At 52.9% G+C, this 26,573-nt stretch overlaps 1 protein-coding gene across 2 annotated transcripts; it reads right to left on the reverse strand.

Moving 5' to 3' along the window:
• Positions 1–7,131: 7,131 nt before the first annotated feature.
• On the reverse strand, positions 7,132–23,061 carry Dedd2 (death effector domain containing 2). 2 transcript variants are annotated; one of them, XM_051162602.1, is made up of 5 exons: positions 22,899–23,061; positions 21,926–22,292; positions 20,559–20,702; positions 15,297–15,443; positions 7,132–7,995 (listed from the first exon to the last, which is right to left on the reverse strand). In XM_051162602.1, exons 2-5 carry the CDS (start codon positions 22,251–22,253, stop codon positions 7,604–7,606), a joined length of 1,011 nt encoding a protein of 336 aa, XP_051018559.1. In that variant the 5' UTR covers positions 22,254–22,292; positions 22,899–23,061; the 3' UTR covers positions 7,132–7,603. The 2 variants fall into 2 exon arrangements, with proteins under 2 accessions (XP_051018559.1, XP_051018560.1); XM_051162603.1 differs by lacking the exon at positions 22,899–23,061 and having other exon boundaries at positions 21,926–22,892.
• Between the last annotated feature and the right edge of the window lie 3,512 nt (positions 23,062–26,573).

A 26,573-nucleotide genomic window follows, 5' to 3' on the forward strand; every position in this document is an offset into this window, starting at 1 on the left:
AAACAAAAAACACTACCCAACACAAATATATGTGTGTATGTGTGTGTATATATACACACACATATAGATACATACATTTATATATATATATATTTAACAGGAGCCAATCTGTATTGCTTGTACCCCAAGAGCCATAAGTCATGCATTTTCTTTTGGGAATTAGGGATGAGGCACATACTGAGCCAACAGAGCTTGAGACCCAAGTCAAACAGCCTGAGTGCCCATCCCAGGACCCCTAAAGGTGGGAGGAAGGAAGAACAGACTCCACCAAGTTGTCCCCTGACTTCCGTGTGTGCTCCATGGCACACCTGCTTCTCTCTACCTGAAACTAATAAAGAAAAAAAAAAAAAAGCATTCAAAGAATTTGGGAGCCTGGGGTGGTAATGCACTCCTTTAATCTCAGCACTAGGGAATCAGAGGCAGGCAGATGTCTGTTAAGTTTGAGGCCAATCTGGTCTACGGAGTTACAGAACAGCCAGGGATACACGAAGAAGCCCCTCACTGTGGGATTCCAGGCAGGAGCTCTACCACTGAGCCACGCCCCAGCCCCTCACTGGGGGATTCTAGGCAGGGGCTCTACCACTGAGCCACACCCCCAGCCCCTCACTGGGGGATTCTAGGCAGGGGCTCTACCACTGAGCCACGCCCCAGCCCCTCACTGGGGGATTCTAGGCAGGGGCTCTACCACTGAGCCACACCCCCAGCCCCTCACTGGGGGATTCTAGGCAGGAGCTCTACCACTGAGCCACGCCCCTAGCCCCTCACTGGGGGATTCTAGGCAGGGGCTCTACCACTGAGCCACGCCCCCAGCCCCTCACTGGGGGATTCTAGGCAGGGGCTCTACCACTGAGCCACGCCCCAGCCCCTCACTGGGGGATTCTAGGCAGGGGCTCTACCACTGAGCCACACCCCCAGCCCCTCACTGGGGGATTCTAGGCAGGGGCTCTACCACTGAGCCACGCCCCCAGCCCCTCACTGGGGGATTCTAGGCAGGGGCTCTACCGCTGAGCCACGCCCCCAGCCCCTCACTGGGGGATTCTAGGCAGGGGCTCTACCGCTGAGCCACGCCCCAGCCCCTCACTGGGGGATTCTAGGCAGGGGCTCTACCACTGAGCCACACCCCCAGCCCCTCACTGGGGGATTCTAGGCAGGGGCTCTACCACTGAGCCACGCCCCCAGCCCCTCACTGGGGGATTCTAGGCAGGGGCTCTACCGCTGAGCCACGCCCCCAGCCCCTCACTGGGGGATTCTAGGCAGGGGCTCTACCGCTGAGCCACGCCCCCAGCCCCTCACTGGGGGATTCTAGGCAGGGACTCTACCACTGAGCAACACCCCAGCCTTTTTACACTGTGTAGTTTGTGTACGCACACACCAAAAGTTGACTATGTTAAGTGCCTCAGTCATTCTTCACCACATTTTTTGAGGCAGGGTCTCTCATTCAACCTGGAACTCATTTACTTGGTTTAGACTGGCTGCCAACAAGTCCCTGGAAGGTACCCATGTCCACCACCCCAGAAACTCCCCCTCTTTATATGTGTGCTAGGGATCCAAGCTTAGGTCTTCTTGGGCTTATGTGACGCAGGTTCAGTACCAGCTCCCTCAGGACAAGCCACAGCCATCTGTAACTACAGTTCTAGAGAATCAAATGCCTCCTCTGAGCTCTGTGGGCTCCTGCACACGTGGGCACACGCATAGACAGACACACACACATAAAGGAGAATTTAATTTAAAAAGTATTTACCTTATTTTATGTATATGGGTATTTTGCCTGCATATATGTGTGTGTGTGTGTGTGTGTGTGTGTGTGTGTGTGTGTATGTGTGTGTGTGTATGTGTGTGTGTGTATGTGTGTGTGTATGTGTGTATGTGTGTGTATGTGTGTGTATGTGTGTGTATGTGTGTGTGTATGTGTGTGTATGTGTGTGTGTGTGTATGTGTGTGTATGTGTGTATGTGTGTGTGTATGTGTGTGTGTGTATGTGTGTGTGTGTATGTGTGTGTGTGTGTGTGTGTGTGTGTGTGTGTGTGTGTGTGCGCACGCGTTGTAAACTACAACAGACAGTTGTAAACTGCGATGTGGGTGCTAGGAATTGAACCTGGGTCCTTTAGAGGAACATTCAGCATTCAGTACTATTAACCTCTGAGCCATTTCTCCAGCGCCGCCCCCCCAAAAACTTAAAATTTAAAAACTAAGAAAACCAAAAATTAAAAATATTCTTTATTTTTTTTTGAAAGATTTATTTTTTTAATTGTATGGGCATGGACATTTTTATCTGCATGTGCACCACGCATGTGCCTGGTTCCTGTAGAGACTGGACAAGGGGGTCCTTATCCCCTGAAATTGGAGCAAAGGTTGAGAGCCACCTTGTGGGTACTAGCAATCCAATTTTGAGTCCTCTGGGAGAGCAGCCAGTACATCAAGACCGAAGTCCAGGCCCAAACCCCAGAATATCTGCACGCGGTGCTAGGAATCAGAACCAAGCCTTGGACATACTAAGCAAGTGTTATTTCACTGGGCCACGTCCCATAGTCTTGCCTGTCACTTCACAGAGTCACGCGGGCAAATGACGTCACCTGAGCGCGTTACACATCGTTAAAATGGAAGAGAAAAGAGAAAACGAATACCAGCCTTGCCAGTGTGTGTGTGTGTGAGGAATTAAATGCATGTGAACCCTTTGACACAGCGTCCGGCACAGGGTGTAAGGACTCAGGAAATGTCCCTTTGTGTGTCATACACTTCTGGGTAATGACTCAGGCCAAAGTGTGGCACAGGGAGTGGATGGCTGGGGTGAGATGAGATTGTCAGCAGGTGAGATGGAAGGATAGTTGGACGCCATGTAACAATAAAAATGGGTCACCACAGGGCAGTCCAGTGTGCAGCAAGAGGCACAAGCTGGGGGTGGGGGGCGGGGCAGGGGGGGGAGTACGGAGTGTGTGTGTATGACAGAGCTAGAGGACAACCTTGGGTACATTCCTCAGAAATGTCATCCACTGCAGGGCCTGGCGGGCGCACGCCTTTAATCCCAGCACTCGGGAGGCAGAGGCAGGTGGATCGCCGTGAGTTCGAGGCCAGCCTGGTCTACAAAGTGAGTCCAGGACAGCCAAGGCTACACAGAGAAACCCTGTCTCAAAAAATAAAAAACAAAAACAAATCAAAACAACAACAACAAACAAACAAACAAAAAAGAGAATTTGTTCACATAGACAAATAAATAAACGATTAGGCTATAGGATTGTCACAGCGGCTTCAAATGGGAACTCAAAATACGCATCCAGCACATGGATACGTGGTGTACCCACACAATACGATACCACATAGTAATAAAAACACATCAATTTCAGGGACTGGGGAGATGGTTTCCAAGGGACCTCAGTTTCAATTCTCAGCACCACATGGCAGCTCACAACTGTCTATAACTCCCATTCCAGGGGCTCTGACACCTCCACATAGACATACACAAAAGTAAAGCACCTATGTATATAAAGTAAAATAATAAAAATTATAATAAAATAAGAAATATATAATAAAATAAAATATAATAAAAAATTTTACATAAAGTAAAAATAATTTTTTTAATGCAAATTTTTTTAAAGATTTATTTATTTATTATTATGTAGATGGTGCTGTCTGCATGTACACCTGCAGGCCAGGAGAGGGCATCATATCATATTATAGATGGTTGTGAGCCACCATGTGGTTGCTGAGAATCGAACTCATGGCCTCTGGAAGAGCACTCAGTTCTCTAAACCACTGAGCCATCTCTCCTGCCCTTAAATTTTTTTTTTTTCTTAATGCGTCAATTTCAGATAAACAGAACACAGAAGAGCCTCACAGTGTATCAGTGAGCAAAATAAGTAAGGGCACAAAATATATAAAAATAAAAATATTGTACCAGCTGGGTATGGGGCCACACACCTTTAATCCCAGCACTCGGGAGGCAGAGGCAGGTGGATCTCTGTGAATCTGTGGCCAGCCCGGTGTGCATTGGGAATTCCAGGCCAGCCAGGGCTGCTACATAGTGAGAAAGAGCAGAAAAGCTGGTAGGGGCCTCCTGGAGAGATAGCATCGCATTGTGGGGTAGTGCGTGGAGTTAACAGAAGATTTACGTTACTATGTGGCATCTTAACGTACTTTCCTGAGTGTTATATTTCATGACTCAAACATCACTCCATAATGTTAGTTTTTCTGTCACTGTTGCTTTTGAGGCAGGGTCTCAAATAGACCAGGCTGGCCTCAAACTCACTGTGTTTGAGGATGACCTGGAACTCTTGAGGATGACCTTAAACTCTGATCCTCCCAAGCTCTGGGGGTTTAGAGGCATGTGCCGTGTTGTATCTGATGGCGCCAACGTCTTCTCCACTCGCTGCTATTTGGGCTCCCCCCCCCGCAGCTTTCCCCAACTTCTCAGTCACAGCTCTCTGATCTCTCTGGCCCGAGAGTCCCAGAGTCCCAGTGTGTGGCTCATCACCAAAACAGGGGCTTCTAGAACATACCTGGGTCCCCTCAGGGCTTTCAGTCCAACCCAGCTACATGGAGGCGTCATGGAAGTTGCAGCCAGGCCTCAGGTGCACGAGGCTCATCGCTTTCTATTGTCACTCCAAGGTCAAGTTTGTCTCTTGATAAACTCCCCACACAGAAGGACGTGGAGGCAGTGGGCAGATAGACTGCAGGCCAAATGAGGGTGTACGTGGCTTTTTATGACTTAATGGCTCCTCTTGGGAAAGGATGGTCACACACACACTCACACACACTCACACACACACACACACACACACACACACACACACACACACACACTGGGATCATTCTGAGGAATGTCTTCTTCAAGGGCCAGCCCTCAGCTCTGTTCCTCTGAGGAATGATGGGCCACTATCCTCAAGCCACCACGCGGGGTCCTACCTTCAATGGTTAACATCCTGTCTGGCATGCTGTCCCACAAAATCGTGACGCTGGACTTTTGAAGCTCTTAAATTGTCCCCATGGTCCTGAAGTAAGGCACATCTGGGTCTGAGCGTCTTCTCCCGTACCCAGTGCTCTCCAACAAGGCCAGGAGGGCTCCATGGAGCATGCACCGAGGAAGGTTCCAGGCGCCAGGCCACTACAGATTTGCAGCCACAGGTTCCTTCCTAACCTCCAACCTAGGCTAACTTCCTTCTGAGGCACATGGCAGACAGAGGTGATGGGGTGAGGTGGGGGTAGGGTGAGGTAAACAGGCAGGAGGGGCCTCCTAGAGTATGTTGGGGGAAACTGTCTGAGAGAAGCTCAGAAAAAGTGGGTGGAGCCGGAAACCTGCCCAGACAGAAGCCACAGGCTGTGGCAGAGAGGTCAGGAGAGCTGCCTCATAGCTTGAACAGAGACAGAACCTACTGGCAGCTTCCACTTCCAGGCACACTTACAACTCAAGCGGAGGAGAGCCTCAAAGCTAAAATGTAGTCAGAAAGCCGCAGGGGGTGGTGGAGTGCGCCTTTAATCCTGACATTCTGAAGGCAGAGGTAGGATCTCTGAGTTGGAGGGGAGCCTAGTCCACGCAGTGTTTCAGGACAACCAGGCCTACATAGTGAGACCCCTTTCTCAACAAACTAACAAAAGAAAGCCTATGTGAGCCGGGCGTGGTGGCGCACGCCTTTAATCCCAGCGCTCAGGAGGCAGAGGCAGGCTGATCGCTGTTGAGTTCGAGGCCAGCCTGGTCTACAGAGTGAGTTCAGGACAGCCACAGCTACACAGAAAAACCCTGTCTCGAAAAAACAAACAAACAAACAAAGCAGGTTCTGAGGTCACTGGAGCCCCTAAGTTTGACATTTCTTCCACGTTCACCATTAAGGATCCAGGAAAGGCTCCTACACAAAGGCTGGAGTGCTTCTGGCCCAAGGAAAGGGAAGCCCTTGGAATCTCTACCAACTGCCAACGCCAACTCTCAAGCCCTTGGCCCTTAGGTTCTAAGGGTGGAAGACTTGGTTTTGTGTAAGAAACTCAAGCTCTGGAGCCTTTGCCTTCAGTAGGATGAGAGGAGAGCTCCCGTGCTCCCCTACCTGCAGCCACACCGTGGCAAGCAGTGCTTTAACTTTGGACAAGGGGAGCAGAAAGCCAGGTCCAGATGGGAGGGGTGGGAGCCCTGGGGAAAGGAACTGGAGGCAGAGCCCCCTTGGCTGCCTCTCCTTTCCAGTTTCCCATCCCCAGGGTTCTAATGGTTTCGGGAGCCTTGAGCTCCTCTGAGAGAACCAAAGACCCTGGGGTCTTCTTCCAGAAGGCCAGAATTCAGTTCCAGTCAACTAACACTTTCTGGGAATTTCGGCTCTAGGGGGATCTGACATTTCACACTTCCACAGGCACTGCACTCAAGGGCACATAGCATGCCCTCATACATACAATTGAAAGTGGCGGGAGAAGGAGTTCAGTGATTAAGGTTCTGGCTTCAAACCTGGCAGTGGTGGTGCACGCCTTTAATCCCAGCACTTGGAAAGCAGAGGCAGGCGGATCTCTGTGAGTTCGAGGCCAGCCTGGTCTACAAAGTGAGTCCAGGACAGCCAAGGCCACACAGAGAGACTCTGTCTTGAAAAACAAACGAACGAACAAAGACCCCCGGCTTCCAGAAGACCCAGTACCCCTACAGCAACTCGACTGGCTCTAACTCCAGTTCCAGGGCAGCCAACACCTTCCCTCTGGCATCCTTGGACACCAGGAACACGCAGTGCACAGGCATACACACAGGCAGAACACCCATACACATAAATTTAAAACATTTCCCCTCCATAGACACACAGAATTCTACAAAGCACATATGAGCAGTGAAGGAAAACGAGGCCCAAAGGACAGAGCGGACTGTGGAGACGTGTGAGCATCCTGTGCTGCTCCAGCCCTTTTCCCCTTGCCCACCAACAAAGAGTACTTGAGAGCCTTGGTGCCCACCTACGCCCTTTCCAGGGTAGTTTTATTGGTGCAGTTTGTAAAACATCTTCGCATCAGCCCACGTCCTCACCTTCCCTTCACGGGAAGTGGCTGGCTCTGGTCCAAGGGCTGACCTTGAACTGACATGGCCACAAAGACCACCCGTGATACTCAAGAGCTAAACGGTCCAAGGGCTAGTCTGCATCTAGCTCCAGGGAACGGGGGTGGGGAAGTTGAGGAAGCTGGACGTCTGTGTGTACCGCAGGCAGAGTCATGGCTGCTCAAATGAATGAGCGAGGTGAGCAAGGCCCCTGGGCACCCCAGCTCCAAAGCCACTGCTCTGGTTGAGGTACATGTGGGGACAGTAAAATCTGAGATCCTGAGAGAGTAGCCCTTAGGCTAAAGTGTGTGGGGCCAGCCGGAATCACCCCAGGTGGAGAGACACCACGTGCAAGGGGCTACACCTCCTTGCTGAAGAATTCTGCAGTCCTGGGGCCCCAGGACTGAGGGGATCCACCTGGGAGTGGTGGTCCTGGGGCAGAAGCAGCTGGAAGTGCTCTGTGCTTCAAAGCCCATACCCCCAAAGAGGAGGAACCTGCAGTCCTACGCAGTCCTCAGAGCGGCTGACTGACAGTCCGGGGGCAATATGGTCATCTTCCAGGGAAGAAGGTGGCCTGGAGACTGGGAGGCGGGGGGGTCAGTCCTGCCAGATCCAGGATCAGGAGGTCCCTGTCCCACGCTGCCCCCCTTCCTCTTCCATCAGCAACAGGCGGCGGCGGCCAGCCTCATAGTCGGCCTCATCCACGCTGACCAGCAAGCGGACAGCCTCCCGGCCCACGGCCTCCCGGAGGGCCTCAGTCAGGAACACGCCCCGCAGGGCCTGCAGCAGAGCGCCGCTCAGGTAGTCACCCCAGAAGGCGTCCAGGTAGGAGAGCTCTGAGAATTTAATGTCACACACCACAGAGCCCAGGTCCCTTGACCGCAGCACAGCAGTGGCTTGTCCAAACACGTCCAGCTGCCGGGCCAGTGCCTGAGGTCTCCGGGATGCTACGCCCTGCTCCAAGGCTGGCCCGTGCTCGCAGTATTCTGCTCGAACCCGGAGCCGGATGTCTGCAGGAGAAGGAGGGGGCTCATCAGTGGGCATCGCGGTTCCCTCTCTCCGCCCTGCCCGTCCCCACGGCAACGCCAAGGAAGTTCTGACATCTCCTCTTCTCTGCCACTTCTGATATACCCCATGCCCTCTCCAACCTCAACTCCTCGCTGCTTCCTGAAGCACCAGGCAGGCTCCTTCCAGCTCACACCGTCTCTCCCCAGTTCCTACAACTCTCTGTTCCCATGGCCCCTTCCCAGTGAGGCCCACCCTGACCACACCTACTCTAGATGGCTCACCACCCTCACTCCCTTCCAGCTCCCCAGACCCACCCAGCCTGGTCCCTCAAGGTACTTGGCATCCTCTAACCTATTCTAGCAGTGGCATCCTGCGTTCCCCAGGTAGCAACACCTTGAAGGACCTCGCATGTTGCACAGGCACACACCCTGGGGTACAGAACCCTGGTGCTCAGTATTCACGTTTGTGAGTGAACCAATGCTTTCGGCTACCAGCCTCACACAGAGAGAATCCCAGACCAAAAACATAGCCTGTCCTCCCAACAAGCTCCAGGGAGTAAGGGGTCTCAGCCAAGCCCAGGGGACCAGACTCTGTTGAGGGGACAACACTCTTTGCATGATGGAGTAATCCCAAGGCTGCTAAGGGCCACTGGGTCACCCAGGGAAGAGAAAGAACGCCACATGGAGCCAGTGACAGTGGCAAAGAGATCCGTGAGTTCATTATGTGTCAGGAAGAAGCATCTGGGTTGGCAGGGACCACCATCAGTTCCCACTTAAAACACTGAAGGTTCTGTCCCTTAGCTTCTACCCACATCTGTCCAAAGGAGGTGGCTCTGCACAGGGGGGCAAAGACAGTCTTCAGAGAGTCACTGCAAGCATGAGTTTGGGCTTGTCACTTCTCCTCGGGGTATCCACATCCCGTGTGAGGCTGTTAGCAGACACGGTTGTGCGAGGTTGCTATGTCTGGCAGCTGCAGTAACCAACACTGACTGTTGCCAGACATCCTGGACCCCAAGTGCTTGATCACAGAAGGCCACCCACAAAACCCCTGTGAGGCAGGCCCTTTACAGGAAAGGAGCCAAGTGACCAGCCCGAGGCCACATAGCCTGGCAGCGCCTCCTGGGTGCAGACAGTGGGCTTCTCCGTGGACAGAAATCATTGTGGCCAGGAGCTGGCAGGCCGCAGCCGTACCCTGTGCAAATCAGAACCTCTGCAAAAACAGGTCCCCTAGACCAGGGCACACTCCCTGCCTGCAGCGCTCTTAAAGAGGATATTAAAAAAAAAAGAGAAGAGCAGGCAGAAAGCAAGAAGCCAGTGATGAGAACGCAGGCCAGTGGGTGTTCCTGAAACTGCAAGTCACCAACAGCTGTGAAACCCCCAAGTGCCTGACAGTGGGCAAGCCCTAACCCCACAGGAAATCAAAGCCCTGGGAAGGACTCTAACGCTGTGGGCTCCGTACAGCTTTCACAGCCCTTCAACAGAGAGCAAAAAAGAAGAAGGCAGCTCCCCAGAACCCCAGATGATTTCTTACCACACTCACTTCCTCCTCCTACCCCAAACTCTTCCTCTTTCTGCCTGGAGGGGAACCCCATGCACTCCACCCTTAAGGCCAGAAAAGCCCTCTGGGCCCCATCCCTGACTCCTTAAAGCCTCTGACCACACCTTCCCAATTGAGGGTGGGGACTAGGGGAGTGGAAGAAACAGAACCTGCCCAAGGCCATGCAGGGCTGGGCAGAGGCAGAGGCAGAGCCAGAGGAGTCCCACAGACCTGCACGTCAGTCCCAGCTCTGCCATGCTCTAGCTGTGGGGCCTTGGGCATGTGACCTCACCTCTCTGAGCCTGTTTCCCCATCTGAAAAACACAAACAAACAAGAGGTCCCTGCTGCATGGCAGTCACTAGGATTACATGAACATCTGGTAGAGTGCCTGGCTCTGACAGCACACAGAAGGCCAGAGACTCAGGGACCATGACTTCGAAACCCACCTCTCGACCCTCGTGACTCCTATCCGGGCTCCCACCTCTTCACTGGCTCCCTAAGTCAGTCTTCTCCTCTGTCAACTTCCCCAAGTACTGCCCCATCTTCCCACGCTCTGCCCTCACATCCTCACAAAGTCATCTGCCCACCTCCTCTGCCCGGAACACACCCACTCACGCAGCAAAGGACAGTGTAGGGTACCCGCTTCCAGCCCAGCCAGACCCTTCCCTCATCTTCTCCTCCACAGCACAGTTTATTAAAGCGACACGGAGACCATCCATCTACTCAGAGCGCTCTGCCTTCCCCACAAGGATGAAGACTGGCATGGCATAGGTGGGGCAGGGGGACAAGCTGTCCACGGTTAGCACTCTCCGCCCATGCCAGGCCCACCTTAGGGGCTTTCCTGTCTCCTCAGAGTACTTTTGTCAGTGTCATTTACAAATGAGGGAATGCTCTACCAGCCCACAGTCCGCCTCTGACCCGGAAACAGACTGCAGCGCAGGAAAAATGAAGGCCAGGAGGCTCAAACAATGAGCCCCGCCTGGCACAGGCCTGAACCACCTGCTCACCACATACCATGAGCCAGCAGCAGCAGGTGACACTTGAGTGGACTCTACCTCGGCTGCCCCAGATGTACGCTTCTTGTCCTCTGAGCCCTTTAATCATGTCCACGTCTTTACGGGGTGATGCCGAGCCTCCTTTTTTTTTTTTTTTTTTAATGAGGAAAAAGGCACAGAGGCTGAGTCACCTAACTAGATCATTCCAGAATTCTCTCTGAGGTGGCCGTTTCTGTACACAGCCCAAGCTCTTAATTACCCAACCCCTGTCCACTGCCTCACATAAGCGTGTGTAACACATAATTAGCAGGCATTCTAAGGCCAGGAGGGGACTTATATAGTTCAGGGTTCCTTTCTAGGAAAAGGCACTTGAAGTGGACCGTGAGGAAGACGCACTGGGTTAGCCAGGAAAACCGGAGGAACGGGGAGGGCGGTGTTTCTGGAAGAGAAGAGCATTCCAGAATGTCTAGGGAGAAAAGGAGGGCGAGGCAGTCACCAGCTGAGGGGACGGTGCAGCCAGAGGTGGCGGAAGGTCACTAGCAGCAGGGCTGGGAAGTCTGGTCTCAGTTAGCAGCAAAGCACCCTGCTACGGACATCTGGGGGTGATCACACCTCTCCGTACCTCAGAGGTCCATACCCCCCGCAGCACTGCCCTCCAGGAGCCGCTGTGTAAGAACAAGACCACCTGACTCAGCATGAGTGGCAAGTTGGCAGGATCAAGGACAGAGGACACCCAGGAAGGAAGCAACAGGCATAGAGGTGAGGGGCAGGCCTGGCTCCATGCAGCCACCCCAGGGGCTCTGCCTTCCTGAAGGAGGGAGCTGTGTCTGCTTCCTACACTCATGGACGTGAGCACTTTGGGGGCAGAAAAAGATGCAGAGTGAGAGGGGCTTCCCAGGTGGGCACCAGGGGGACGACGGAGGGTGCAGGTTCCAATTAGAGTGTCTGGAGGCCCCGGGGGGAGGAACCTGCCTTGGCATTCATGGGTGGGTGGGCTGGAAACAAAGCTCTAGACTCTCACAGACTAAGTGGCATTTTTTGTGGGAACGCACAGCACATGAGGGCTAGCAACTGCCCCCTGCAGTCAACGGTGGGCTCCGGGTCCAACTGTCTGGCTCTGTGCTAGACTCGTCTTTTTTCCAGTTATCTTTCTTTCTTTTTTCTTTTTCTTTCTTTCTTTTTTTCTTTTTTTTTTGTTTTTTGAGACAGGGTCTCTCGGTGTAGCCTTAGCTGTCCTGGACTCGCTTTGTAGAGCAGGCTGGCCTCCAACTCACAGCGATCTGCCTGCCTCTGCCTTCCAAGTGCTGGGATTAAAGGCGTGCGCCACCACAGCCCAGGCCGAGTTATCTTTCTAAACGCCAACTCCTTCACCTTCCACTGAACTAGACAAAGGAAGCTGTCAGAGAAAAGCTAAGTAACCAACTACTGCCTCCTGATGGAAGAAAACACTGCCATGCAAGAGAATCCAAAAAAAAATCTAAACATCAGCAGAGAGTGCCACATATGCCTGGACTCCGAACATGCAAGAGGCTGAGGCAGGAGGACTGACAGTCACACGTTCAAGTCCAGCCTGGGCGACATATGGCGTTCCAAGGCAGCCTGAGCTATGATGTGTGATCTTGCAGTAAGAATTTTGGTTCCTTTAAAAACCCAATTATGGCCGGACGTGGTGATGCACACCTGTAACCCCAGCGCTCAGAGAGAGAAAGGCAAGAGGATCGCTGAGAGTTCGAGGGCAGCCTGGTCGACAAATCAAGTCCAGTACAGTCAAAGCCACACAGAGAAACCCTGTCTCAAAAAACAGAAGCAAAAACAAAAAAGTGAGCTGGGTGGTGGCAAGCTTGGAGATAAATGCAGGCAGATCAGGAGTTCAAGTCCAACCTTGGCTATATACCAAGTTCTAGGCCTGTCTGGGGCCTATGAGACACTGTCTCAAAAAAGCCTCTTCCCGTAACACACACAAAATGAAGTAGAGAAAATCTGATGGTTATGTCTCTAATCCCCACACTCAGGAGGCAGAGGCAGGAGGATCACTGGAAGTTTAGGACCAGTCTAGCCTACATAGCGAGTCCCCGGCCAGCCAGAGCTCCATGGCAAGACCCTGTTCTTGCCTGCCCATCTCTCTCAGCAGTCTCTCCCATCTCTCCATCAAACCCTCATGGCTTCTGCGCCACCACCTGTGACCACCACAGGCGCATGCACACAGGCTTCTGTGACCGCCTGTCTCGAAACCTCTGACGTGGCCTTTCCTCCCACCAGAGAAACAGCTCATGGAGAGCAGAGGCCCCGGCAGGCACTCTGCACACACGGAGGGCACAAACCTATTTCCTGCCCGGCTGTGGTACTACCGGCTTCCTTCCCTCACCCTTCATTCACGGTTGCACAATGGGGCACGGACATAGGCCTTATTAACAGTTAGTTGTCTTGAGAATTAAGAGGCCAGACAAGTAACACACCCAGCATTGTTCACTGGGAAACCCTGAGAGGTGTGTGGACTGGGGGGGGGGGGGGCATGTCCAAACACAGGGCCCCCAACTACCCTATGTACACCCTCAAACAGTTTAGTTCTGTCTCCCAATGGGGGCAGCTGACTGGGGTCAAGTATTTTGGATAAACAGGGGCAAGAATGGCCCAGCCCTTCCTGAGTCAGACCAGGAAAGGGTCACTGCCTTGTTAAAGTAAGCCATCCCCATTTTTCAGAAGGGAAAATTAGGGCCCAAGTAGGGAGAAGCCAAGCCAGCCCCACCCTGCCAGGTGACTCAGCAGTCAGACCTGTTCAAGGTCCTTAAAGTGCCAGCCACACCCAGACTAACAACCTCCTGGCCTCAGGGAAGATACTTGAAGCCTGGATGATCCAGGGGTCTGCCCATGCCCTCAGGCCAGCAACTCCCTAACCTACCTACCTAGCCAGCTATGGTAACTGCCTGACAGCCTGTACCACCCGCTCAAGCCAGGGCCCTGTGATGACTTGGGCTGACTATGGTGCTGGGCTCTGGGCGGCACCCAGCACAGGTATCTGCCACCTCATCTCTGAGTGGGGGCAACACCCACTGCCTGGGAGGCCATGGGCAATAGGAGGGGCGGATGATGCGAGATGTACTTGCTGGGCAAATGGGGAGAGGAGGCACCCCCAGGCTAAGGCCTCCTGTGGATCCCACAGATTCAGAAGGGCCCCGCCCACCAGTTTCTCCTACCCTATCCCTGCTAATCAGGTGCCTCCTAACTTAGCTCCAGCTTCTGGGAATGCCTTCTGCTTGTCCAAGGCATCCCACTGAGGACTCCTGCTGCCACCACTTGGCCTCAGTACCTCACCAAGGGTGTCCCTGCAGGCCTACCAGAGCTTTGTGCCAACTGAGGTCACAGAGCCTAGGACAGCAGTTACATGTCTACCTAGATCCTAGCACTATAGAGGCTGAAGCAGGCCAGCATGCTGCAGCTGCACAGCCTCCTGCCAGGGTCCAGCTGGCCTTCCCACAGCCCTGGACAGCATCTGTCATTGCCTGGGCAATCTCAACTCCAATGGACTGTCACCCAACTGCTAGGTCAGTTCTACAGGGACAGGGCCTCCCTGCCACAAGCACTAGACAGCAAATCTCACATGGCCAGGCACTGTTCCAAGTGGAGTGTGTGGCTGGCTGAGTTCTGATAGCACCTCTAGGCAGGAAGGACCATTAGCATCTATGGTACAGATAGGCAGGACCATTAGTAGCTATGGTACAGAGGTGGGAACATCACACACACACATACACCTCTCGGCAGAGCCATTCGTATCTATGGTACAGATGTGGGAACAATCACAGACACACAGACACACACCCACACACCTCTAGGCAGGAAGGACCATCAGCATCTATGGTACAGAGGTGGGAACATCACACACACACACACACACCATCACCTGCCCAAGGTCAGGCAGCTTCTTTAAATGCCAATGCTAAAGCCAGGAGTAGTGGCACGTGCCTTCAGTCCCAGCACTTGGGAGGCAGAGACAGGTGGATCTCTAAGTTTGAGGTCAGCCTGGTGTACAAAGCCAAAAAACAAAACAAAACAAAAAACAATAAGACAAACCCAAAACACCAAAGTCCAAGGCTAAGCTTTATCTGGGTGGCCTGACTTGGAGTCCCTGTTTCTCCCCCTCCCCACCCCCCCCCAGCACACCCTACTCTCCACCACAGCCGTGTGTAATTTGAGAGTGCTTACCTACCTACCAGGTGATGCAGCTTGGTGTTGGAGTGATGTCTTCACGGTGTCAAGACTACCCTTGTATAGTCAGACTGACTTCTCTGCCTGTGCAGATCTCATTACAAGCCAGACTATGGCATTGTCATTTTTATGACTCATCTCCTGTTTCAACGTTTTATAAACACTGTTTTCTAGCACCTTCTGATTGGTTTGAGGCAGGATGAGGAGGCAGGACTCGGTGGGGTGGGGTGGGGGGTGGGGGGCGTCCCAGGTGGGGACCAGGGAGAGAGGCAGAAGTCGCCAGCTGGACACAGATGAAGAGGCAGCTGTCTGGACAATACTAGGAAGGACAGACAATGGGCCACGCAGCTGGGACGCAGGCCACAGCATCACCAGGTTAAAATCCCTCAGACTCTGTCCAGCGAGTGCCGTAAGCTAATAATAAATAAAGTTTAAGTCTCTGTGTCATTATTCGAGAGCTGGGTGGGCGTAGCAGGTCCTAACTGACAGGCCGAGGCTCGCCCTCCAGCCCCATAGTCCACCAGGGGCACTTTACAAGTATTCTCAGGGCCCACCTGCGGGTACTCACCACAGGTCACTTTGCCTTCTGATGAGGGCCTGCCAGGCTCCTGTTCGTGCCGCCCCAAGGCTGCTGGGCCCGCTCTCCTCCGCCGCCGCCTGGCACCACTGCTGGGGCGGCCCCGGCTGCGACGCTGACGCTTGGTTGGAGGGGAGCCTGGAAGACAGAGAAGACAGTTCTTCAGGACCAGGAAGGGGGTGCCTTAGTGCAGGGAGCCTTTGGGGGAGCCTTCTGGAAAAGAGGTGCCACTAGCATTAGCGGTAAGGGAGAATGAGCATGTGGCACCACACAGTAGACACTTGCAGGTCTGACCATAGAGAAGGCCACCAGGGTCACAGCAGGAGACAGGAGCAACAACAGCCACTCAGCATCACTTCCTCAGGACAACAACGGAGTATGGTGGCACACACCTCTGATCTCAGCACTTGGGTACCGGCAGGAAGATTATACATTCAAGGCCAGGCTGGCTCTAAGAGATCCTGTCTTTTTTTTCCTTCTATTATTCTATTCATTATTATTATTGTTGTTGTTGTTATTACTACTTTACTTTTACACATACATTTATATTATTACACATATATGCAATGAACTACATACAGCAAGCAGGATCACAAAACAATCAGAAATTATATAAATGTCACACGCATTGTGTTTTGCCTGTTTGTATTTGGCAACCTTGGAGAAAACATCTTTCCTATCTTGCTGAGTCCTCAACTCTGAATGTAAATCAGTATCTGTCATATCTCATCTCTATCAACCTAAAAACTAAAAACATCTTTCTCTGTGTAGCCTTGGCTGTCCTGGACTCCCGTTGTAGATCAGGCTGGCCTCGAACTCACAGAGATCCGCCTGCCTCTGCCTCCCGAGTGCTGGGATTAAAGGTGTGCGCCACCACCGCCTGCCTAAACAGCTAAGCTTAATTGTAAAACTAAACTATCTGGTCTCCAACCCCATCAGAGACTTGAGAAGGAATAAAATTAATTATCTGAGGAAACAGGAAGTGCTGGTTAGCAGCTTCCAAAATGAGAAAATGACAGTTTGCTGCCTAGACAGTCACTCAAAACTCTATATAACGTTGGAGCATTGTCCTCAGCCTTCTGGCCCAGTTTATCTGACAGACATATTTGTGAGGCAGGAACTACTGAAGACTTGCTTACCCTGTCTTGACAGGGTTTAGCCATCGACTCTGCCTGCATCCAAGCTTGCCCAGTTTTAGGCAGAATTCTGGTTTTTCAAGACAGGGTTTCTCTTGTAGCCTTGGCTGTCCTTGAACTCAGAGATCTACCTGTCTCTGCCTCCCAAGTGACGGGAGTCCAGGGCAGCCAATGCTACACAGAGAAACAAAAAAACCTGAACAAAACAAAACAACAATAACAACAATAAAAAACCCACAACAGTCTAAGAAAGAGGAATAATTTCTGTGATAAATTGTTGAACTAGGAAAACATGGCCAGAGCCAGGCTTGCTAGCATATGCCTGCATTCTCTGCACTCAGGAGGCTAAGGAGAGGCAAGGAGTTCCTGACCAGTCTGGTCTACACAGCAAGACCCTGCCTTAGACCCCAAATACAGAAGGGCCTGCGAGTGCGGACAGCTTGCAACCCTTTGTAGAAGAGAGGTGTCCTGACCACTCCTTGGCTTTGTTACTTTTGCCGGAAACCCTGAAAGGACACATTAGAAACAACTGAAACTGGCTGCAGATGGGCACCTTAAAATCCTTTTAGTTTTCTGCCGGGCATGGTGGCGCACGCCTTTAATCCCAGCACTCGGAAGGCAGAGGCAGGGGGATAGCTGTGAGTTCGAGGCCAGCCTGGTCTACAAAGCAAGTCCAGGACAGCCAAGGCTATACAGAGAAACCCTGTCTCGAAACACAAAAACAAAATAAAATCAAAAAATAAAAGGAAAAAGTCAGGGGCCCTGGCGATGGCTCAGCAGTTAGTGCACACACTACTCTTGTGCAAGACCCAAGTTCACTTCCTAACACAGCCACCTGAGAAAGCTTACAGCCAGGAGGGACTCCAGTTCCCAGGGGATCTGACATCTTCTTCTGGATTCCCTGGGGACGAGCACACAAGTGTACAAACCCAAATACATACACATAATTAAAATCACATTTAAAAGCCTCAACCTGCAAAGTGCCAAGTGTCCAAGGCCCAAGCAGCCAAACCGAGCTCAGAAGAACTTCTGAAAAGGAGGCATCTGTTTTCCCATATAGCCTAGAAGCAGGACACATGCCCAGGGTCAGATATCGGTCTAAGTATGGAGGCCTGTAGCAGAAGCCAGGCCCCTTGTCAAGCAGATGGCTTTGGGAGTGACAAGTGTAAGGTGAGCTCAGGATACCTTGGGAAACCACAAAGCACTCAAAGAGTGATGCAGACATGTCCACAGGACATCCCAGCCTTGGTAAGAACGGCTGGTTGACTACAAGAAAGTAAACAGTACATAGCTACACAGTGACACTCAGAAAACAACATTCTATAGGAAGAACTCTATTTGCCAGATGTAGAAAAAGGGGGTTAGGGACTTGGTAGGACACACCTTTAATACTAGCACTCAGGAGGCGGAGGCAGGTAAATCTCATGTGAATTTGAGGCCAGCCTAGTCTACATGGTGATATTCTGTTGTTAAATGGGAAGGAGAAAAAAAAAAAAGGGCTGGAGAGCAGCTCAGCTGTAGAGTCTGGGGGGCGTAGCTTGGTGATAGAAACCATTGGTGGCGCACGCCTTTAAGCCCAGCACTCGGGAGGCAGAGGCAGGCGATCGCTGTGAGTTCGAGGCCAGCCTGGTCTACAAAGTGAGTGCAGGACAGCCAGGGCTACACAGAGAAAACGAAAAAGTAAAAGAAAGAACCCATTACCCAGGATGTACAAAGGCCTAGGTTTAATGTCTGGTACCACAAAAGCAAGAATTAAAAACATCAACAAAAACACCCTCAACATCTTAAAAATTACTCTTTGCTCCAGCCTTGTGACACAAGCCAGTAAGCCCAGCTCCTAGACAGGCTGAAAAGTAAGGGAACCTGGGCAACTGAGAACCTGTTTCAAGTTCGTTTTTTATTTAAAAAGCTGCCGGGTTGGGGATTTAGCTCAGTGGTAGAGGGTTTGCCTAGCAAGCAAAAGGCCCTGGGTTCGGTCCTCAGCTCTGGGGGAGAAAAAAAAAAAAAAGGCTGCTCCCAAAAAACAGAAAATAAATAAAGGAGTCGCCATTTACAAACATTAATATGGTAAATGGTCCAGACAGGGCTCACACAACAATGCTAAATACCACCCCCACCTCAACAACTGAATGCAGGGCTCCCTAAAACTGGCTTCTGTTAGAGGCCTCTGTTGGCTCATACACTGCTCACCCCAGCAGGAATGTCTCTGAGCCTGCGAGGCAGGTGTGGAGGTCCACCTGTAATCCAGGGCTTGGGGGGCAGAGACTGGGGATCCCCAGTACAAGCTGACTAGCCAGACTAACCACACTAGAAAGCTCCAGATGCAGCCAGCGGCCCTGTCTCAGTAAAAACAGTGTATGGGAGCCTGGGCATGGTGGCGCATGCCTTTGATCCCGGTGCTCCGGAGGCAGAGGCAGGTGGATCGCTGTGAGTTCGAGGCCAGCCTGGTCTACAAATTGAGGCCAGGACAGCCAAGATAACATAGAGAGATCCTGTCTGGAAAAACAAACAAAACAAAACAACAAAACCAGTCAATGGGAGGACACCTGGTGTCAGTTTCCAGCCTCTCTGCAGACGTGAATGTGGATCTACACATGTCTAAGCACACCACACACCAATCACATGCCCCAAAGAGGGCTCTTCAACTGACCACACTTCCCTGTTCACACTAAGAACAAGGAGACAGCATCCATCAAGAGACATTCCTGCTAAAGATGTGCAACCGACATCTAGCCAGCCCCTCACACCTAATCACGCTTCCATGAGAAATAGGAAGACTGAGGGACAAGTGACAGGACACCATCATGTGACACTGGGAGACTACCAGACTGTTGTATACACCAATCAATCAGTCCCACAGGGTGGACAAGTGAAAAACAGAAAACTATGGGCTGGGGGAGAGGGGTGCGGGTACAGAGGGCAGTCAGCATACAGGAGGCTCGGGTTCCATTTCCAGCCCCAGAGTGAGGGAAGGAGGGAGGAAGGGAGGGAGGAAGGGATGGGAGGTCGTCTGTCAAGAAATCTCTGCCAGGTGGTGGCTGCACACACCTTTAATCCCAGCACTCAGGAGGCAGAGGCTGACAGATCTCTTCTGGGAGTTCTATGCCAGTCTGGTCTACAGAGCAAGTTCCCGAGAAACTCTGTCTCAACACATACCACACACACACACACACACACACACACACACACACACACACACACACACACACACACACACACACACAGTTTCTATTCTATAGAACACTGGAGAGGATTACCTCTAGCTCTGTGGTTCTCAAACTTACTAACACAGCGTCCTCACGCTGTGGGGACCGCCCCCTCCAACCATAAAGTTATTTTCCTTGCTACTTTGTGACTACAATGTTGCACTGTTATGAGTTGCAATGTAAACATCTGTGTTTCTCCACAGTTTTAGGCGACCCCCGTGAAGGGGTCCCGACCTACACTGCTCTAGTTGGAGGGGAGCCCGGGGTACGAAATGAGTTCTAGACCGGCATCAGCTACAGGATGAGACTGCCATCTCAAAGTAATAACTATTAGGAGCCCGGCAGTGGTGGCGCACGCCTTTAATCCCAGCACTCGGGAGGCAGAGGCAGGCGGATCGCTGTGAGTTCGAGGCCAGCCTGGTCTACAAAGTGAGTCCAGGGCAGCCAAGGTTACACAGAGAAACCCTGTCTCGAAAAACCAAAAATAAAATAAAATAAAATGAAAATAGAACAGCCAGGGCTACACAGAGAGACCCTGTCTCAGGAAAAAACAAAACAAAACAAAACAAAACAAAAAATAAATAAATAATTAAGTCAGGGATGTGTGTGTATACACTGACTAAAATATAGTAATTTAACCAATTAAAGGCATTCGCCATAAAATAAATCTCAGGAATGTGTCCAGCCAAGCCTGCCAGGCCACATGCCACAGCATGATGCCATCCTGAGTAAAACACGAGTGTCCCTGTGACACAGCTCTGATGCTTCAGGGGACACATGCAGGAACAAACACAGGCACGCTGCAAGACAGAACAACGCTTCGGGCCACTCCCTCGACGGACCAAGATGCAGGAGGTTAATCACAGGTGAGGACGAAGACAGGGACGCTGCTACCTTCTCAGTGGACTCACCCGTGTCCCACTGACTCTGCTGAGACTCAGGAGGACTGCTTGACTGTCGCCGAGGGTGGTGACCTTCATCCTGCTGGCGACTGTCACCCTCCGTCCTCTTGGAAGAAGAGCTGGGATTACCATAGCTGTAGCGCTCAGGGGACACTGGGGAGAGAGGACAGAAGCAGCTGTTGCAATGGCATCCTTGCCTCCCAGCCCAGGCCAGTCTCCTAGGAAGAATGCCTGGACCATAGGATGCCTAATCCCCAAGTCCCTCAGTGGTCACACCCAAACACCCACACCTCCTCAAGCACCTCCTGCCCAGGGCAGAGTGCCCATGGGCTGCCAGCCCATGTCAATGGCTCCAACTCTGAGCTCTTCTCTCACTAGCCCACAACCCAGGTCCCTGCGATGGGCCTGGCCTCCACCTCCTCCTAACTCACTCTGGAGCCCCATCAGAGACGTCATAAGCCTTCTGCTTCTCTCTTTTGGAGCCTGGCACTCAAGACATATTTCCCCAAAATCAGACAGCCTGTCCCCAGGGTTAATCAATCTTTCTGCTTACACAAACCCCACAGGCTTATTATGGGACAGGAAAGCGCATGACCCCCACTGGCCACCCCCTCCAACCTCCACACTGTATCTCTCAAGGAACAGCCCAACAGCCTACCTACAGACAGGGAGGGGTGGGGGGGACCCCTGACACCCTCATCCCAACCCTAGAAACAGGGCAGGCAGGTTTGACTCCTGGTCTCTTAACTTGCTACATCTCTTATGTGCTGCGTGACATACTTTCATGCCCTGTCCGCCCTCCCCCCTGCGCCGTGTCCCCCCCCCCCGTGCCCCTCCCCCACTTCAAACGCCATCTTCTTAGAAAAGTATTCCTTCACTGTTTGTGACCCAATTTAAGGTCACCTTCCCTCATTTTGTGGCCTTCTGTCCCTCTCAGACTAGGTCTTGGCCTCAGTCTAGGGCAATATCTAAAGCTAAGTTCCTCCTCCACTAGCGCAAGCTTCATGGAACGGGACGCCTTGGCTGCAACCTCTCTGCGGCCAACAAAAAGGGTGCAGTTCTCACAGGCAGCAAGGCGCTTAGCTTCTCTGAACCTGTTGTTTCCCCTGTGCAGTGGGGAGCAGGGGTGGGGAGGGAGAGGGGTGCGGGGGTTATAAGGTGACAGTTCATACGGAAAGTTTGCCTCTGCCTGGCATAAAAAGTTCCACAAACAATCATTACTGATACGGCTAGATACCGTAACAAGTTCACTGCTACCTAAGCCATGCCCTCTCCCTTTTGGGTTTCTCATTGTGGGGATCGATACGGGGCGGGGGGCACCACAGGGCTGCCCTTCTGGTCCCAGAAGTCCTGCAACCTCTTTATTCAAACCTTACCTGGCCGGCGCCGCTTGCGCGCCAGATGTGGCAGGAGGTCGTGGCGGGCCAGCACGCGCAGGAGTTGGCTCAGCAGCCGCAGGTTGCTCTCGTCGCACTGGCCACGGCGTTCCAGCTCTAGAAGCAGCTCCAGGCCGCTGCGGGCGCGGGCCAGGCCGCCGGGGGCGCCGGGGGCCTCATCCAGCAGGAAGGCCAGGAGCTCCAGTTCGCACTCGGTCAGCTGCCCGCCCACCACCTCGAACATACGATGAAGCGACAGCATGCCGTAGTAATCCAAACACTCATCCTCCTCCCAGCTCGGGGCCGGGGTCGACCCGGACAACGCCATTCCCAGGGGAGGAGTGCGGAACAAGCTCAGAACCAGGGCCTAGAACCCACGCGGCGGGGAGGAGGTCGTGGTCAGGGACGCGGTGGCCCAGTGCCCACCAAGGTCAGCGCGTGAACCCCGCGAGGTGTCTCCGGGCAGGGTCGCCCCAACACCCTTCAACGGTCTCAGCCTCTCTCCCTCCCACGGACAGGAATGGTATCGCCCGAGGTCCCATAGTAACAGGTCAAGACGCTAGACCCACTACAGGTCCACCGACCAGCCCGGAGGGCCAAGCCCAGTCGCCCCTCTCCGGGTGGTACGTTCCGAACCTGCCACCGACCGACCTAGAAGATCAGCTCCTATGAGCTTCATGGTCCATTGCAGGGCACCTTGTCCAATGCCCGGTGACTCTGAGTGGCAAATGTCTAGACTTGTCCCTTGGTTCTGTCCACTAGTACCTTCCGGCTAGCCCCACGCCCGACCCAAGCGGTATCGTTCAAAAGTGACCCTCGATCCCCTGCAAGTGGGACGGACTAGACACACAGGTGGTACTGTCTGAACCCGACCCCTCGCCCCGTAAGGGCGGTCGGTCCTGCGCTCAACCCAGCACCCAAGTGGTTCCAGCTACCCTCCGCCAGTCGCCCTTAGGCCTCTCTCGATCCTTACCAGATTCCAGCGTCCGATGACTCCTGGGCGACGGCCGCAGCCACTTGTTTTGGATCTTTCTGGCACCTTCTCTATTATTACGCCTGCGTCACCTCGCTCCTCCTCCTTCTCCCAACTCGCGCAGGTGCGACCGCCACGCCCCTACGGCGCACGCGCAGAATGAGACCTCCAAGCCCCACCCCTCCCAGGCCGCCGGATCCGCCCCCAACAGAAGCATTGGGGCTCCCCAGGATCGCGCTTGCGCAGGGGCAGAGCCTCGCCGCATCTGGAACTCTCGGGCGTAGTAGTTTGAGGTTTTAATATGTTTCCCCCGGATCGCAGTACATGACCTGTTGGAATTATTCATCCTCTTCCTGATCACGACCTAAACGCCCACAGGACCAGTGCCACCAGCTTCTGATACAAAGTAAAACAGTCCCGAGGTTTCGGACTCACAGGAGCGCGCAAGGCTTGTCATCCCGACTTGTATTAAAGCATGCCCATTCTTAGGTGCCGACCAGAAACCTACATCTCAATTGGGCTGTCTCAGATCCTATCTGGAAATACTCCCTCATGCAGCTCCCCGGTCCCAATTTATAAATCCTCCAGCCGCAAGCACGAGACTGATACCTCTTCCCAAATCGCGATAGACCTATGTACACCCTCTGAAGACGCCCATCCCAAGACACTTTCACCCAGGGTTAGAACAGCCTTTCCACTTTCCTCTTGAGCCTCGGAGCCACTCAGATGCTCCCCTAACCTGGACCCAGGAGAGCAAGCCTGCCACAGCTAGTGTGACTTCGCCGTCCCCAACACGGGGCCTAGGGCGTGAAAGCCGCTCCTCCTCCCCACTTAGGTGACTCAAGGTCAGGGCCAGCACGTGCCTGAGACAGGTCTCCTCTCGGATTGGTTTCCACCCCCGGAATTATCTCCCTGAGAGGGCGGGAGACCTGGGCGGAACGGCAGGCTCCATCCTACCTGTGTTGGTGGAAACACAGTCCTCGCGGTGGGCTCTCCGCGTGGGTGTCATTGAATCGGACCAAGAATTAGAGGAAGAGAAAGCAATTTATACACGGGAAGGCTTCGACGTTAGGTGGGTTGTAAGTGAGCACTACGGTGTATCGCGCCCTGAGCTGAACGTTTGGGGGGTTTTGTTGTTGTTGTTTTGTTTTGAACCTGTATAACATCCAATGCTTTCAGGCGGATGTGATTCAAGGCCACTTGTGTAAGTGTATGCGTATGTGTAAAACCGAGGCGGCCCAGGAAAAGTACCCTAAGTGTGTCTTGCTTTGAAGTTAGGCAGTGTTATGAGACGACGCCTGTCAAAGCCTCGCGCCTCCCAGTTCACCACCCGCTCGGTAAGGACGCACACCTCTCCCTGCGCTGAAATTTCAAACGTGAGGGAAGGAGCGGCCCGGGAGAACTGCGCAGGCGCCTCTCCTGGCCCCGGGACACCGCCCACAGGGCCCTGCTGCATGCGTGGAGAAACTCGCGGAGCCCCGCCCGAGTCTCAAGGCGCAGGCGCGAGGGCGCGTGCCCCGCGCTACCAGCTCTGATTGGCTGCCTCCGGTGAGGGCGCCGCCCAATGGGAGGCGTGGATGGTGAGGGGTCCCGCACGCCTGGCGCGGAGGGTCTGTGTCAAGAGCGGCAGGGGCTGCTTGGAGGTAAGAGAGATGGGTGAGGGCGCCGCGGGGCGGGCGGGGAAGACAGCGCTGGGCGTAGGGAGAGAGAGGAGGAAGAGGGGAGGAAGACATTAGGGGGTCGGAGAGCCTTGGGGCCTGCGCTTTGGGCTGGAGCAGCGCGGGATGAACGACAGCTCCTTCCTGTGTGCCCTGGAGGCGTCGGTCGAGCCCTCGGTGTGTGCAAGGACTCAGCTCGAGCTCTCTTGCACACCTCGCCCCTGCAGGGGACTCTCCACGTTGCAGAGCCGAGGAGTCTGGTAGGAGAAAAAGACAGTGTAGCGGGAAAAGTTGAACTTTCAGGCCCCTGGTGGAGGTGCTTAGTTAAATCTACTTTCTGTAAACAGACGTAACAGCTAAATTCCACCCCCACCCCCCACCCCGACACGGTGTAGGATTGGGGGTGGGGAAAGGAACGCAGGCGAGAAAAGTGCCGATTTCTGCTTACCTGGGCTACTTTCTAAAAATATGTTGTTATTAGGATTGTGTCCATGTTGTTGAGTGAGAGTCAGTGAGCACATGGTGGGTTGGGTCCTATGAACCAAGTTTTGATGTGTGTGCCCACATACCTTGTAGAATTTCTCCATTCACTCTTGACCTGATGCAGGTCACGTAGCATGGTCACGTAGCATCTTGTCCGTGGGACTGTAATCAGGCCGACTGCAACCCTCCCCCTCCTCCTGCCAACACCTCCACCCCACCTCCACTCCACCTCCACCCCGTTTGATTATTTCTAGGGGAGTCATTTGTGGAATGGTTTAAACTTTAGGAAACGCTAGGTGTAGTGACACATGCTTTTGATGCCAGCACTGGGGAGGTATAAGCAGATAGGTTTCTGTGGGCTTGAGGCCACTCCCAGGGCTACAGAAAAGCGTTTCAAAACAAAACAAGTTTAAGACCCACTTAATGGGGGATTTGGCATTGGTAGATAAAGAAAGTTTAGCTTCTGAGCGGTTAGCAAACCATTTATTCACTGAGCATTTATTGGGTATCAACTAAAAACAGGCTTTGTGCTAGACTGTATGTTGTGGAAATTAATAGAATGGGAGAACCAGGCTTGGTTGGCGCACACCTGTCATCCCAGCACTCTGGGAAGCAGAGACAGGCAGATCTCTGTGAGTTTGAGGCCAGCCTGGTCTACAAAGTGAGGCCAGGACAGGCAGGGCTACGCAGAGAAGCCCAGTCTCGAAAAACAAAACAAAATAGAATGAGAGAGCTGGTTGGTAGAAGTGTGGTGTGGACAAGGATGGTTAAGGTCCCAGGGCCACACTTCCTATAGGGAACTGAATACCTCTGTGTACCTACCGTGTGCTGGGCATCTTTCTTGGAACTGGAAACACCTCAGTGGTGAAAACTAAAATACCTGCCCTCTGAGAGCAAGACATGAGCAGCTTTTATTACCACAGCTACAAGCTACAGTCTGCATGCTTCTGGCATGAGCAGAATTGAAGATGTGAAGGGGGGGGGGGGCCACTGGCACTAGGGAGGCGGAGAAAACAAGGCAGGGAACCAGACTTCCCTGTGTTTACAGTGAGGTCAGGGCCAGCCTCTGCATAAACCCCAGGCTCAAAAACAAAAACATGTACTCATGTATACAGGCACATAGTAACATAAGTCAAAAATTTAAAAAAAAAAAATGGTGGTGGGGCCCTTCAGGGTGACGCAGTGGGGGAAGGCAATTGGCAATAACTTTGATAGCCTGGGTTTAACCCCAGAACCCGCTTGGTGGGGGAGAAGAACCAAATCCCCCAAGTTACGTTAAAATCTCCTTAAAATGTGGGGATGGAAACCGGCCGTGGTGGCGCACGCCTATAATCCCACCACTCAGGGAGGCAGAGGCAAGTGGATCTCTGTGAGTTGAAGGCCAGGCTGGTCTACAAAGTGAGTCCAAAACTGCCAAGGTTACACAGAGAAAACCCTGTTTCAAATAAATAAGTGGGGATTGGATCAGATGGCTAGTTTCTAGGCTTAAGGGGTGGGGGGGTTCATGGAATGAACTGTGGGCTACTGCTATGTG

Source organism: Acomys russatus, chromosome 19 (genome assembly GCF_903995435.1).
Source record: "Acomys russatus chromosome 19, mAcoRus1.1, whole genome shotgun sequence".
Lineage (NCBI taxonomy): Eukaryota > Metazoa > Chordata > Mammalia > Rodentia > Muridae > Acomys > Acomys russatus.